Source organism: Rhinichthys klamathensis, unplaced genomic scaffold (genome assembly GCF_029890125.1).
Source record: "Rhinichthys klamathensis goyatoka isolate OS25496 unplaced genomic scaffold, OSU_Roscu_1.1 h1tg000119l_1, whole genome shotgun sequence".
Taxonomy (NCBI): domain Eukaryota; kingdom Metazoa; phylum Chordata; class Actinopteri; order Cypriniformes; family Leuciscidae; genus Rhinichthys; species Rhinichthys klamathensis.
The window spans coordinates 187,476-202,770 of NW_026606656.1; the positions used below are offsets into that span (position 1 = coordinate 187,476).

General features: G+C 43.2%; 1 protein-coding gene across 7 annotated transcripts in view; it reads left to right on the forward strand.

Annotated features, from left to right (window-relative positions):
• Window positions 1-15,295, forward strand: part of tnrc6c1 (trinucleotide repeat containing adaptor 6C1) — a 55,447-nt gene that overhangs the window by 26,070 nt on the left and 14,082 nt on the right. For 4 of the 7 annotated variants that reach the window (XM_056255119.1, XM_056255120.1, XM_056255121.1 and 1 more), the window contains exons 4-11: window positions 2,266-2,574; window positions 9,650-12,034; window positions 13,433-13,618; window positions 13,945-14,108; window positions 14,185-14,262; window positions 14,478-14,535; window positions 14,619-14,767; window positions 14,872-15,003. In XM_056255119.1, the coding sequence (XP_056111094.1) occupies window positions 2,266-2,574; window positions 9,650-12,034; window positions 13,433-13,618; window positions 13,945-14,108; window positions 14,185-14,262; window positions 14,478-14,535; window positions 14,619-14,767; window positions 14,872-15,003 (3,461 nt within the window). Of the gene's footprint in view, window positions 1-2,265; window positions 2,575-8,214; window positions 8,438-9,326; window positions 9,349-9,649; window positions 12,035-13,432; window positions 13,619-13,944; window positions 14,109-14,184; window positions 14,263-14,477; window positions 14,536-14,618; window positions 14,768-14,871; window positions 15,004-15,295 lie in introns of those variants that run through there. The other 3 variants (XM_056255124.1, XM_056255125.1, XM_056255123.1) reach the window with 3 other exon arrangements.

Here is a 15,295-nt window from a genome sequence, read left to right on the forward strand (position 1 = left end):
TTCTAGAATACCCTTCATCAAAGGGCCCTGACTGCAGCAATTTTTCAGTGCCCTGGGGTAAAAGTGTGAATGTGCAGGTACTCCCAGAATAATCAAGAGAAATTAGCCATGCGTTTGGCAGTCCGTATGCTTCCCGTAACACGTTCATAATCGGCTGTAACAGTGGGCCAACTCAGACATGTATGTGAGAGGAGTGGATCTGTAGCGATTGGTCGGCCAGCTCTTGGCAGGCAGGCTGAGCTGGACTTAATCTGGGATTGGCGTCACCGATTCCAGCTTAGCACTGCGACTGCGCCACTGGAGAGCGTCTGTGCTGCTAACATGCCATGAAAGAGAGCAATGGGCCACGACTGGGGGAGGGACTTGCATGTGAGGGAAAGAGAAAGGGAGAAATTGAAAGGACATATTCACACTAGCTCAGGATTCATGTTTTCATGTAGCATTCAGGCTGTCACACTTGGCCTCTCCAGTGCATAATCTATAGTGTATGTGATTGTGAGCCTCTTTCCAGCCTATTGGAAAGAAGCAGTGGATGCTGGAGAGTGTAGTTCACCTGATTAACACAAACCTTCTTTAATGAGTGACTTTTTACCTGACAGAAAACGCCGTATTTATACTTACTCAAATGTGAAAGAGGCTGTGAGGGAGAGATGAGTTCTTATGTCAAGTCCAGTTTCACTCTTTATTGCATACTTTAAAAAAAACCCCTCAATTTTGTTATCTCTTATCAAATTCTTAAAGAAACTGAACTGAAGTAAGTAAACCCAACTAAACTGCTAGTTGTAACTGCTGATGTGCTAAAATAACGATTGAATCAAGTTATTTTGAAGTAAACCATTAGCTAACAATTACACATATTATCAAGCTAAATATACCTTTACACATTTGATGTTAGATGTTGGCAGCCAAAATATGAAACTGGTTACATCCATTGCATTCCCAAGTGTAGTCCAAGTATTTGCTTTTTTATTAAAGCACCTTGAATTCTTGTTAGCAGGTCTTCTACACATCAACGCAATGGTAACACTCCAAAAACACCAACATACAGTAATAGAACACTAAACATGAATGAGGCCCCCCCTTTTCTCAGCTTGGTAAAAAATGCATAGAATAACACTTTGTAAACATTTACTCTCCCTATCCAGTCTCATGCAAAGCATGATGGGTTGTGGAAATCCTGTTAACAGTTTATGCAATGCTACTTAAACAATAAAATCATCCATGTAGTCCCAGCTCTAATGGATTATGTGGTTGAACATGATGAAATTAAAATGACAACATCTCAAAAGATTTTCAACCAGCAGCAAAATCCTTTTTTTGGGGGTGTATTTTCGATGTGTTGATCGACCATTGAACAGACTGTACTAGTTAATCATGTCATCGAGAATTCTCCCTACACTCTCAAACAGCTTCAGTAGTCATTTAACATTCAGTTATGTAATTAGCCGTCCTTGTTTATCAGATGACTAGCTAATTCCCTCATAAAGTATGCAGTCTTGTACCTTTGCCTTTTTCCTGATATTTATATACACACTCTTTAAAATGCATACTTAATACTTAGTTGCGGAGCTGTTTTTTGAAGTTTTGCGGTCTGTTCGACAAGGTCTTTGTGTGAATGATTGCAGTGCATCAGTGTAGACCTATCTTTGAATGCATTTTGATATTTTCCCCTCTGTCACTCTGCCTAAAAATTCTGAAGATCCTAAAATCAATAAAAGCCCAAAAACCCACGAAGTAGAGTTCTCAAATAGTTTTTGGTATTTTTTTTTCCCTCCAAGCTTCTGCTCCTCCACCAGACAGTGGTTTATCCCCCAGCAGTATATGCATCACCCCCCTCTGTGAGATAGGAGTGCGTGACGTAAGTCCGGCACTCATTCACACAGATGTTTGTGCTCCCACTGCTTCATCTTTGCCTCTGCCTCAGGCGGAGATCTGCCTGGATCAGTCTCTCTGATGGCTAATTGTGTAACTGTTTCTACCTCCTCCACAACACTGAGGTATTAAGATAAACGGCACTTTCGTTTCTTTTCGTCTCCCTCCCCAAGCGCTCTTCTGCGTCTGTGATCGGTAGAGACAGACGAACCGACATCCTCAATGGTCTCGCACCTGCTCATCCCTCCCGAATCCTCTCATAGTGTCATCCCTCTAAAGACACTTCCTGTTTGCTTTCGTTATGGCATGTGCTAAAATTAACTTTATGCTTCCCTCTCCCCCTTCTCTCTCTCTGTCTGTCTTTCTCTCGCTCTTTCATCTCTGTGTCCACAGTGCCAGACTCTGCCAAGCCCAGCCCCACCCCTCCTCCCCCCACCAACCCCAGCACCGCCATCAACCCGTCCGTGCCCTCAGCCAGCAGCAGCACTGGTGGCAATGGCAAGCGCGCACCCTCCAGCAACCAACAGCAGCAGCCGGCAGCCCCTCGCTACCCGCCCAGAGAGGTGCCCCCTCGTTTCCGTCAACACGAACACAAGCAGCTACTGAAGCGGGGCCAACCTCTGCCCGCCGGGAGCACGGCTCTTGCGCAGCCAGTGTCCGCCAGCCTTACACCTCAGCCCTTCTCCTGCCAGACCCACCCAGGTCAGCCTCTCCTCCATGATGCACACGGGACAGCATGCTGATTAAGGGACCAGGGTGCAGCCCAGAAAAATCTCACGGCCTTTGTGTCGGCCAAAGTTGGTGACCATGTGGTCTTTTTTTGGTCGTTTTATAAAATGTTGAAGGAATGTGGAAGAGCTGGTTGTGGCGGAGGTCGTTTGGATCCTGGTTTGTACAGGCTGTGGTGAACCCTTGGTCATATAGCACATAGTGTAAAACTATAATATAAAACTGTGTTCTTAATAAACGTTCTACCAGCGAGGTGATAAATGGAGACTTGACAACAAAACAATTTACAAATAGGCAGAGAAAAGATAAAGTAGACGATGAGAAGCAGCTGCCAAGTTTCGCACTGCATACTCTAAGCTGAAAAGAAAAGTCATCAAGAAACTAAAATTGACCATTCTTATTTTTTGGGGGAATAATTTTTTGGGAATTTTATGGTATAATGAATAGGGCTGGGTAAAAAAGGATTTAATGATTGATTGCACTCTTAATGTACCCAACAATATACCCAAGAATCAAATTGGAATTGAATTGAAATTGTGATTTGGAACTGAGACAAATTGGAAAATCTGTAACTATATTCAGGCATAGTATTAGATTTCAATTAAAAATATTGTAAGTTAAGTTATAACGGGCTAAAAAAAAAGGCCTCTTCTTCCATTCCACCGTGTTGTGTCAAGCTATTTTTTAAATCTAAGGTGCCATTCACATAACACATTTTTGCTTTAATGAATGTAAGACGCGTGCAGTAGAAATGAGATGTTTTTTTAAGTGTAACTTATTTTGAGTGCAGCATTTTTACAATGCCGTGTTGTGCAAGACACCGCAAGAGAAGCGAGATGCGGAGCACAACTGTCAGAAATGCTGGTGTAGCGCATGTTTACGTAGACAAACAATGTTTAAGTAGCACTGTGGAATGAAAAAGTACATTATGTGTGAGCAGCCCCTAATGAGGCACAAAAGATGTGGTTCAATAGGCAGTAAAATGGACTAATTTATTCATCACACAGACGGTCTTGTTAAAATCTCCTGTTGACATTTAATCATGGTCTTTTTGTTATATAGTGTTGTTTGAACTCATTCATGTGTGCATGTGCAGTAGGCAGTAGTGGATGCTGTTTTTTTCGCCATCTCTGTTTTGCAGGCAAAGAAAGTTAGGTGGAGAGAAACAGTCATGCTGAGCTGTTCTTTGCTACTTCCTGTGTTTGGAGGCGTGTGGGTGTGCCAAGAGTGTTGTAGTTTGTACGTGGACTTGGCAGTCTTCAGCTGTTTCTGTGGCTTCTCGATTGCTGTGGCGGAGTGAAAGAATGAGTTTGAGAGGAGAAAGGAGAGATGGCAGACGATCAGCTCTGTGGGCAGGGGTGATTCACAGCTTACAGGAAATGTGTGTGATTTTAAGGGAGTCTCCTTTGATTGGGAGGAAAGAAGAACTGTCCATGTGCCGCCCCATAAATGTCCCATGCCAGAGTATTGATTGGCTCTGGTCTGAAGCAGGGGTCTTCAACGCTTTTCAGGGCAAGGACCCCTTTGGCGATAGAGATATGGAGCAGGGACCCTGATACAAAATGTCAAACAGAGCTAGGCCTATATATTTAGCATATAGACTTAATAGAGACCAACCATATTATGATATACAAGTTATATTATGCTAAGACAGTAGATTAAAACTGTGTGTGTTGTTGTTGCACATGCATCATTGTCTAAATATTACTTTATTTGGTCACAATTATTGTAAATTATGTTAATGGATTTGCAGAGCATTTTAATCTTACTAGTCAGATGGACAATTAAACATTTACCTGAACTTTAGATTCAAGTTCACTAAAACTTGTGCATCTGAAATTAGTAAGGGTTCTCCAGTAAAGTGCGGATGTAATTTGTAAGCAACGGCGCCACCATAACAAGAACAACGATGTACAGTGAGACATTTAAGATTATTTACAATAAGTCATTATTTTTTACAAATAATTGAAATGGAATATTAAAAATATATTGATATGAATATTTTTCTATTAATATATTAGCCTGCATTTATATTGCACATATCTATTTTGACATGGTATGTTTTTTTTGTTTTTTTTTTCTGTGCTAGTTATCAATGTCAATTGCTTTTTCGAGAGTGAATCCCGCATTTGTATGTGTAGATGTCACATCCGAAATTTAGTAGCATGTACTTAGCCGTCGGTCCTCTTAGCAGCATGAAAAACACAACTTTTATTCAATTAATTATATATAGCCTCGAAAGCACATAAAGACCGCTCCATTTACAACCACTAAAAAGCTGTCATTCATCTCTGTTGGCGATGTTACAAAGTTCCATTAAAATCAATAGACATCTACACTACATGATTCATTCGTAAGCATGCAGAGCTCTGACGTTTTAAGCGGTGAGTGGATTCTGACTAAATTAAACACCTCTGATTGGCCATTGTGTTCAAGAGATCAACAAACATGACTGTGCATTGCCTGTATGGCTGTCCCAGAATAGATTGTGATGGTTTTTAAAAACCTACCTACACTTGCATTTCTTTTCTTGCTTGCTTCTGTCCCTATTTGTTGAGTTTGCTTTTGGGTATGTTTTGAGTCGACACGTGCACTGAGCTGTGGTTCCGCTGAATGTTACTTAACGGTCATTGGGAGCCTAGCAAGTAATAAGAGCTCCCAGCTTTCTCTCTGTGTGTGTGTGTGTGTTTTTACAGGAAGCCGCTGGAATGCAGCCGAATGGCCCACAGCTCTGCTTTAAGCCAGAAGCAGCAGCAGCACAGAGGCTGTATTCATTTAGCTTGTCTCTTTTGCTTTTCTACAGTCGTCACATGGATATCTAATGTAAAACAGCCCAAGGGTCAGAAACGCTTTGCCTTCTATCCTCAGAAATTGAAGAAGTTGATGCATTTTTACTTTTGTGTCCTCATGCCCCATTTTCATGTGTCTGTGTGTATTTACACAATCACGCCTGTAATAGTGTGATTAGGTATACAGCTTGTAATGGTGTGAATGGGTAACAGCTAATCAGAGCACAACTGAATAAAACCGTCTTGGGTCATTATTTAGCAGTAGGGTTTGTTGTTGTTAGAGGCACATACATTACACACTTCACCTTTAAGGCCTAGTGTATTTGTTTCTGGATGTAGATTTGAGGTTTATGTTGCACAGTGTGGCCGGCTGCTCTGTGGAGTGTATTACAACTTACAGGCCTGCTATTGCAGAGGAATTATCAGCTCATTATGGGCCTGTTTGCCTCAGTGAGTCCTGTGTTCTCTTCCCCCAACCACCAAACAGACCTGAGCGCTGGCACTGCTCCTGGCCATACAAACTGTCTCTCTTTCTCTTTTTTCCTGTCACACTCATACAACTTGCATGCATCCTACCAACACTGTTGTGACCTGGAAGTGAAGTTGACCGGGATGAGAAGGCCCAGCTTAGGAAATGATAAATAGAGCTTTCCCATGTAAAATGGAGTGAAGCCTCTCTTCTTCCCCAAAGTAATGTAATCAAGAGCTGAGAAAATATTCTGGTAGAGTAGTTTGCTTCAAGCCAGTACAGCAAGCTTTCCGTTTCTTTGGTTTACAGAGAACACATGCACATACAGGCATTGAGATCCAGAAAAAAGGATTTGTCAGCAATCTATGCCAATACTCGGCTCTGTACTATTTTATTGCCTGGTCTTGATTAGTTGGTTGAGTTCTTATTGTCATGCCTGTGTTATTCTGCTAACATCTGTTCTAGTCGCCCCCTGCTGCCCAATGGTGGTGGTCGCCTAGTTTCTGCCTATTCCTGATGTCACATCCTGCCGTGGATGAGCGGGAGTGTGGTATAGTAGAACAAGACGGATGGTTGTTGCATATGCATTGCTGGCCTCTCCCACTATGCATCTTTGCACCAACTGACAAATGGCAACATCAATAAAGCCCTCTGTTCTTCGCCCCACAGTATCGCTGCTATTGATTTGTACATGAATGCATATACAAACACAGGGCAAAAAATGTTAAGGATGCATATGGTGCTGTTCTGCATGACATAGTTTATGCTTCCATTCGCACTGGATACATTTGTTTTAGTTAAAACAGTGAGATGGATTGTATTGGAAAGGAATCGAATGCAGAGGTCCTGAGACTTGATATTTATCCCTGAAAAACCAGCGAGATGTGTTGCAACGTGTGTAGTTATTAAAAACCAGTGTATTTATCGTAACTAAAAACTAACAAACAAATACATTGAAAAAAAAAAGAAACAAATTAGAATTGATGCCTTGGCAACTTGCTGAAATAAGTTGAAGTATTAATACTTAACTAAAACTAAAATAAAAAAATGTAAACTATTTAGAAATATTTTAAAAAGTAAAAGAAAATGGCAAGCTCATTACATAGTTACTAAAGGTTAAACTAAAATTAAAATGAAACCTGTGTAAAGTATACAAATAAAAGCGAACTCAAAAATTAATAAACTACAATAAAGAAAAAAATCCTAAAACAGCACTGGTTTAAACACATTTAGTGCGTTTTTATATAGGCCATTTAATTATAGCGAAGATGCCATTTTAAGCATGGTATGAATATAGTAATGGCCAACACAGGATGCTAAACTCACTCCTTTCCCCTTCCTCGGCTGCATCGTGCTGCCTGGATAGTACTCTGGCACTCTTACTGTATTAGTTACCACAGAAAGACACAAACAAAACCAACCAATAACTATTTAGGTAGTAAAACCTAAATAAAATCTAGCATTTAGATCTACTTGTTTGAGGGTTTTCATAAAAGGGTCATTTGGAGAAAAGGGAATAATCAATAATGAGGCTTTGATTACATCATTGCATATTTGGCTAGAAAAAGCTGGCTCTGAGTTGGAGTATAATACGAGTCTGTTCTCTTCGGACTTTGGTGTTTTGTGTATATAGGAGGCGCTGGGATCATTTGTAAACAATGCCCTCCTTGATGCCAAGAGCTAGTGTGCTTTTGTAAGTGTTCATCTCATTTTCTGTGTTTCTATCTCTCCTGTACTGGAGGCATCCCTTCTTTTCTCCCAGCATGCATGCTTTCCGGTTGTCTTTTTGTCTCCTCTGCATCATTAAAGCGCGGGCACACTCTGCACAGACATTTAGCCCTTGGCCACCTGCCCGCCTACATGTGAGCCTCATTTGGTGTGTTTATCCTGTTTCCCATTCAGCCATTGAAGTGTTGTTTTCCTCTAAACTTAGGACTGCGCCTCTAGTATGCAGAGCTACAACTTCACACACCCACTGTACTTTTAATATTACAAGAAGACTATACTAAAAATTAGCCATTATGACAGGGAGCTGTGTGTGCTTCTGTGTTTGCAGTCCTTGCAGTGCAGCCTATGCTCTGAGGCTGGCTTGCTTTTGTGCATCTATTCAGCTCGCTCTATTGTGAGCAGCGGTGCTAATTGCAGTCTGAATGGTCTCGGCTAAATGTTTTGTGACAGTTTGAAAGCATGAAAGAAGAGAAGGGTGCACAAAAAAAGGAATCTCTCTTTTTTTGTTTTGTTTTTCCTCCCTCCTAATGGCACAACGGAATGCTTTTGGCTTTAACCTTCAACTCCCATGCAACCCCTTTCCCCTCCCTCACGAGAGTCTCCTCTCCGAATCAGGAATAGAGGTAGATATAAATAAAGCCTGGGTGAGGGAACAGAGATCGGATCCTGCCGAAGCTGTGAGGGACAAACGGGGCGGTCGCTCGTGTACTGAGCTGCAGCTCCTTGGCAGCATTTCAAATATGAGCCTCAGAAGCCTCTCGAGCAGCAGACATATTGTAACAGGGATGGCCAGTGCTCTGCACGCAGCCTAGCGCTTCTCTCAGGATGGTTGGGCGACATCTCTCTTCAGGTACTTTTCCACTTCTCTTGACCCCACCCCCTCCAACCTCATAGTACGATCCTCCACGCGCTGATAACAGGCATTTCCTTTGCTCGCTGCTGTACTGCTGCTGTTTGATTTGGAAGCGTATCATTCAAATAACTGCAAATAAAACGCGAATCCTTAAAGCTATTGCATTGCTTGTTAGAGATTAATGCAGGGCAGAGGTTTGCTGTGCTCATCTGATAAGCTTTCTGTAGCGAGACACTGTAAGATGTTGACGGCAGCTCTAAGCTTTTTTGGCTTCAGTTCAGATTTGATAAAATGGCGTCCTTTACTACGCAGTGACTCTTTAGAAGGACAGCGTTTGTGTTGGAAATGCACTATCCTCTCTTTTATACACTCCCTCTTCTTTATCTTTAGTTGAAAGGGTTTTTTGCGTGATTGGTGACACAAAGCTTTGTGCACGAACGCTGCTACTGCTGCTTTGCTCAGATCTGACACAAACTGAGCTGTCTGCGCATGCAAAGCCACACAAAAACAACAGAGTTGAGTGAGTGCCAGGAGGCTGGGCAGAATTTGCCAACAAATGAACACAACAGGATCCTATTATCCATATGTGGGCATTTGCACTGCTTTCAATGTTGAGCTCAATGTGTCAGATCAGATTTAGAATGAACATCTTTGAAACCAAAGTCTGTGGTTGTAACCTGTCAGTCCAGCAGAGGGAGATGGTTGTGGTTGGTAGGTTTTGTGGTGACAGCAGTGAAAAATAATGACTCCAGGCTAGCACATACATGTGAACCTGCATTTTTGAAGGTGCATTTTTATTATATTTTTTTATAGGTTATGACCAAGGCTACCATGCTGATGTAAAACCTAATTTGTCTTAAAGAAAAAAAAAATGTTTTGATCAGTCTAAGCAGATCTTGCATTAAATGGTAATTTTAGATGTTTTTATTTTTGTTATGCAAATAATAAAATGCATTATCTAAAAACTTTGTATTTGTATAGAAAGTGTTTTCATATTTTATTTTTTTATAAAAATATTTTCCAAAATCTAATTATAATCTAATGCAGTATTGACAATTACTTTTTATACATATAATGTATTTCGTAATAACATGTAGTCTATAAAGAAAATAATGTTGTTGTGATAATCTCATGAATTAATTAAATTAATATATATTACAGTCACAGTATCTTAATAGTTTGTTTCTTTCTCTCCAATTCTTTTTCTAGAGCTGCCCCCACAGAGTGGCCTGGCAGCCCAGTATGAGAATATATCCCTCAGTCGCAGTGCCACTACAGCCTCTACCAACAGCTGCAGCGGCTGGGATCCACTGATTATTGACGAGCGCGATACGGAGGCGTGGCCTTCCATTTCATGCAAAGAAAGCCACGCACCTGCAGGATGCCCCTTGGATACTGAAAGTATCAGTGACATCAGCAGCATGAGCATGGCCACAGGAGCTGGCCAGCAAGGCCATTTCTCCACCAATCACCCCAGCAAAGCCAATGCCGGCCACTCAGGAGGTCTGCTCTCTAGTCAGGGTGGGGCCAGCAGAGGCTGGGGCTCTGGCCCTTCTCCTGCCAGTGGAGGAGAAGGGAAGAATGAAGTCTCCAGCACATCAGTGGGAGCCAGGGGTTGGGGCTCCTCCAACTTTAACTTGAACTTAAACCCCAACGCCAACCCCTCTGCCTGGCCAGTTCTGGGACATGAAGGGACCGGCATGGGTGGCGGCAGCTCAGGAGGAAGCAACCCTCCTCCTCCTAATCTCTGTAGCCCACCGGGCACTTTGCCCAGCCAGGGCTCTAGCAGCAGTGGCAGTATGGGTGGTGCCAATGGAAATTCTGCAGGTAATGGTGGCAGTGGCAATGGCAGCACCACATGGGGTAGCACTGTGCTCAGTGACTCCTCAGAGCCACACTCCACCCCATCCACGAATGTGTCTTTCATCTCCGAACCTCCGAACCTTAACACTGATGGACCAAATCACACTAAGCAGGAGCCCAGAAGCCCAGGCCACAGCCTGTCTAACTGGGGCGTTGGCCCTGCAGGCATGGGCTCGTTTATTCAAACTCCAGGAGGAGCATCGCAAGTCAATGGAGACGGGGAATCTGTTTGGGGTAATGGAGATGCCAAATCTGGTGGTGGCTCAAAAGACTCTGGTTGGGACTCAGGGAGCAGCTGGGGACAAGGAGGGGCCTCAGGCACTTCTGGCTGGGGACAAGCTGCCTCAACTGGGGACTGGGGTAAGCATTCCAACAGTGAGGCCAAAGGATGGGATTCTTCATGCTCTCCCACCCAAGAGCAGCAGCTCAATTCTTGGGTCCGTGGGGCCAATGCTACAGCTAGTGAGGGAAGCAGTGACAGCATGGAATGCCATCCTCGCATGAGGGACCACTCATCAAGAGATGAGGCTCCCCCTATTCTGCCAGCCCAGGATATGGACCCTCGGGTTCTGTGCAACACCGGCTGGGGACAAACACCAGTGCGGCAGCACACAGCTTGGGAGATTGAAGAAGCTGCACGCTCCAACCGCAAGAATGACATTGGAACTGAAGCCTGGTGCTCATCATCAAATGCAGTCAAAGTAGGACCAACACCAATTTCTGGCAGTGCCAACCCAAACTCTGGCACTACATCCAGACCTGACTCTGGAGGCAAGAATGAGGGCCCCTGTCCTAGTACTGGAGCTGCATCTGGATGGGCCACAGCCATGCCATCCCCCCAGGCTAGCTCTGGTTGGGCTGATCCAACCAGCAACAAGAAACCTTCCAGTGGTCCTGGAAGTTGGAGCAGTACCCCAGCCGGAGGCCCAGGCGGCAACCTGCAAAAAAGTGGTCAGACTTGGGGTTCAGGGGATAAGTCTCCTACCTGGGAAGACAGTCACTCTAAAGCCAAACCACAGGGCTGGGCTGAGGGGCACAAACAATCTCACGGATGGCGCAATGGACCTGGTGGAGAAAGTGGGTCTGGAGGAGAATGGGGTGAACCTGGAGATGGAAAGAAAAATGGTCCCTCCAGCTCTACCTGGGAGGGAGAGGGTACCAGCTGGAACGAGGGCTCCAGGGGATGGGGAAAGCCTGCCCCGGGAGTAGGGGGAAACTGGGGAGATGCACAACGCCCCAGTGCGCCACCACAAGGATGGAATAACAAGCCTCAAGAGGGCACCAATGGCAATAGTGGCAGTGGAAGCATGGGTTCTTGGGGAGGTCCTAGCTCTGTAAAGCAGAGTGGCTCTGGATGGAGTGGAGGAAATGGTGGAGGTTCTAAACCTGACCATACTGGAGACCCCACTGGATGGGAAGAGCCCTCTCCACCCTCCATCCGCCGTAAGATGGAGATCGATGACGGTACCTCAGCTTGGGGGGACCCAAGCACTTACAACAAGACAGTCAATCTCTGGGACAGGAATAACCCTGGTATCCAAGGCAAACCAGGACCTGGCAATGCCAACAATGTACCCAACAACCATCATCATCATCCCCACCATAACCAACCTCCTGTGCAGGCTCACAGCCATGGAGGTCCAAACTCAAACAATAATAACATTTCCCCTGATAATGCTGGCCCACATCAAACTGGACCGCCTCACAGTAGAACAACCCACATGAATCCAGGTAAGAAACAAGACTCTTTACTTTGGCATTTATTGTCAATGACCTTTAATTAGTTAAAACGTATCACTATACTTTTGATTATAATGCCATACAAATCAAGAAACAAAAAAAGTAACAGTTCATGTTAACAGAATAGTGTTTACATTCAGTCTATGAGTGAAGTTCAACATAAGCCGCGTTTCCACCGCAGGAACTTTCCCCAGGAACTAGGAACTTTGGGGTGGTACTCCGTGTGTTTACACCGCAGGAACCAGGGTCTAAATGAAGTTCCGGGTAAAAATTTCCCCCCCAGAAAGTCCCTGCTGGCGAGGTAGTACTTTTTCAGAGTTCAGGAACTTTCGGGGTGGGACTTGTGCGCTGAACATGCTGATTGGTTCTTTTCCACTGTCTATGGTTCTTTTACCTTGTTCTCTCTGCCGGATGGCGCGCGTTCGTCCCATCCATCTCATGGTCATGTCCGCTATAGCTGATAACAAACGTTGTCTATCTAGCATTACGAGCTTTCTGAAATGAATACGCTTTGGTATTAGTGTTCGTCTCTTTTCTGCCGTTTTGTTAATTACCTCGTTAGTAAACCAATAGATCGCACACAAAAGCAGCACAGCTTGAATCTCCTCAATACTTAAAACTCAAAACAAGTACGCGCAGACTGGGAGGAGCAGTCGCACGCAGTTCAACGTCACCAGACTAAACTTCCCGGTACTTTAGTCCATGGTGTAAACGCAGTGAGCAACCGTTCTGGGGCAAAAAAAGTTCCTATGAAAAAAGTTCCTGGGACAAATAGTTCCTGGTAATTGCGGTGGAAACACGGCTATAGTGTTTGAGCCAGGAGGAAGTGTGTAATTAGAGTTGGGTCGCCATCTGTGGGGAGTATCATTATTCCTCAGCAGGATACTTGGAACAGACCCGACGCCCTCTGCTGTTTGTGTGTAGCTTTACACTCCCAGTGCCAAAGCTGTATTTAACATGGCATCCTCAGTTCTCCCATGTGCCAAGAACTAAACAGACATTTAATATTGTAGCTTATTATTCCATTTTAAGACAGTGGAGCTTACCAAGTTACATTTGTTTTTTAAATAAAGCAAAGCTTTAATTACAGTATATGTTTTAAAATGAATAAGTTCTTAAATTCGTGTTCATTTTTTTAAGTCAACTTTGCACTCCATGTGTTATGCTGGTAATATAATTTGTAGAGGGGGAAAATGCAAAATAGAATTGTTATGCTGGTAATATAATTTTTAGAGGGGGAAAATGCAAAATAGAAGATATCTAACTTTTGGACCCCACTGTCTGTACTACATGGTGCCAACCTTTAAAGCATTTAGTACATTACTTAATATGCAGTGAAAACTTAACTTAAGGTGCACTTGTTCTGAAGTTTGCAATATTTCTCTGCAGGATGGGGTGAGATGTCAAATGCCCATTCAAAACCTGAGCCCTCATGGGGGGAGCCAGCCGCCCCTGCAGCAAGTGTGGACAATGGCACTTCTGCATGGGGCAAACCCCAAGGTGGCTGGGGTGATAATGGCCCTGAGGTTTATGGTCGAGGCAACGGACCCCCTGGATCTGCCCCCTGCAAACCTGGTTAGTTTTATTCATTTACATTTATTTGAATATTAAAAAAAAAAAGTGCTTTAAATGATTTTGCGTGATTTAAAAAAAAATGCAATTATCCAGTTGCAAATTAACAGTGTTGGAAATCGATGTTGTTCAGATGCTAGTTATCAGAGCTTTGAAATGTGCAACAACAGGGCCCCCTGTTGTTGTAAATAATGCATTGTAGGATTGTACATGTTTTGCTATTTGAGCAAGGAAAAATTTGTTTGTTTCTTTTAATTGTAAACATAACCATTTACAAATATTGATCTGTACTATGGACGCTTCCAAAAGTCTATCTTTTCATCCTCCAGCCCCCAAATCTATGCAAGATGGCTGGGGAGGTGGTGAGGATATGGGCATGTCTGCAGGGCAATGGGAACAGGATGACGGCGACATGTGGAACAGCACTGCATCTCAGGAGAGCAACTCCTCCTGCAACTCCTGGGGCAACCCACCCAAAAAGAGTCTACCAAAGGTAAAAAAAAATAAAAAAGTGTTAGTCACATTACATGCTGCAGATTGAGCTCATTGATCTCTGTTTTTGTTTAAAGGGAAAAGTCCCAAACAAACAGGATGATACCTGGATAATGAGTCGTCTCATTAAGCAGCTGACTGATATGGGCTTCCCTGTAAGTGCTGCTTATCTCTGTAAATATCCCTAATATCCGTCTGTATATTTGACTGTTGTGCCTGGGGTTTATTTTGTGATACTGACTGGCTAGTTGTACGTTATCCCTTACATATTGCTATAAATGTTTAGTTACAAATGTATTGGCTTTTTAAAATGAATATTTATTAATGCAAATGGTTAATATATGGGTTTTTACTGTGTTTGCCTTTGCAGAGAGACCCTGCAGAAGAGGCTCTCAAGAGCAACAACATGAACTTGGATCAGGCCATGAGTAGGTGTCATACCTGCAAAATCTTCAATTCCTTCAGAGTTTCTTTGCTAGAATATTGTATTTAAATATTTGTTGTGTTGTAGGCGCCCTTTTGGAGAAGAAGACCGAACTAGATAAACGGGGGATGGCAATCTCTGACTATAACAACGGCCTAGTCAATAAACCAATGGGCTGCAGGCCTTTAGTCATCTCCAAAGAATCCTCTTCAGATCGCCCCCCCTTCTTGGACAAGGTTTGTGCTTCTCACAATTAAAAATCAGCACATTCTGGTTATTCCATCTAGAAGACTTTACATTGTGGTGGATATTGTTTGACTTTTGTTTTTTTGTTTCTTAGGATGCTGGGCTAGCAGATGATGCCCAAACCTCACCGTTTATGCCTTCTCCGAGCCTGAAGCTCCCATTGGGTAGTGCTTCACTCCCTGGCCAGAGCCTTGGAGTTGCAATGCAAAACTTGAACAACAGACAGGTGGGTCTATGAGGATCTATGTATATTTGTCTTAGATATTAAACCATATCTATTGTTTTTGTATATCTATTTAACTTTTTTAAAAGTCTGTCTGTCTTTTATGTTTTATGTCTGTATTTAGTTTTATATAATACAGTGACATTCTTACAAACAAATATTAATTTCGTAAGTGTGGCTTAAGTGCTCAGATACTTTTTGGGGTCACTGTTTTTCAGCATTATATTAGGCCACATTTACACATAGCCGGGTATTTAGAGCCGGGTTTTTCGTTTTCTGTGATAAAAACTGGGTT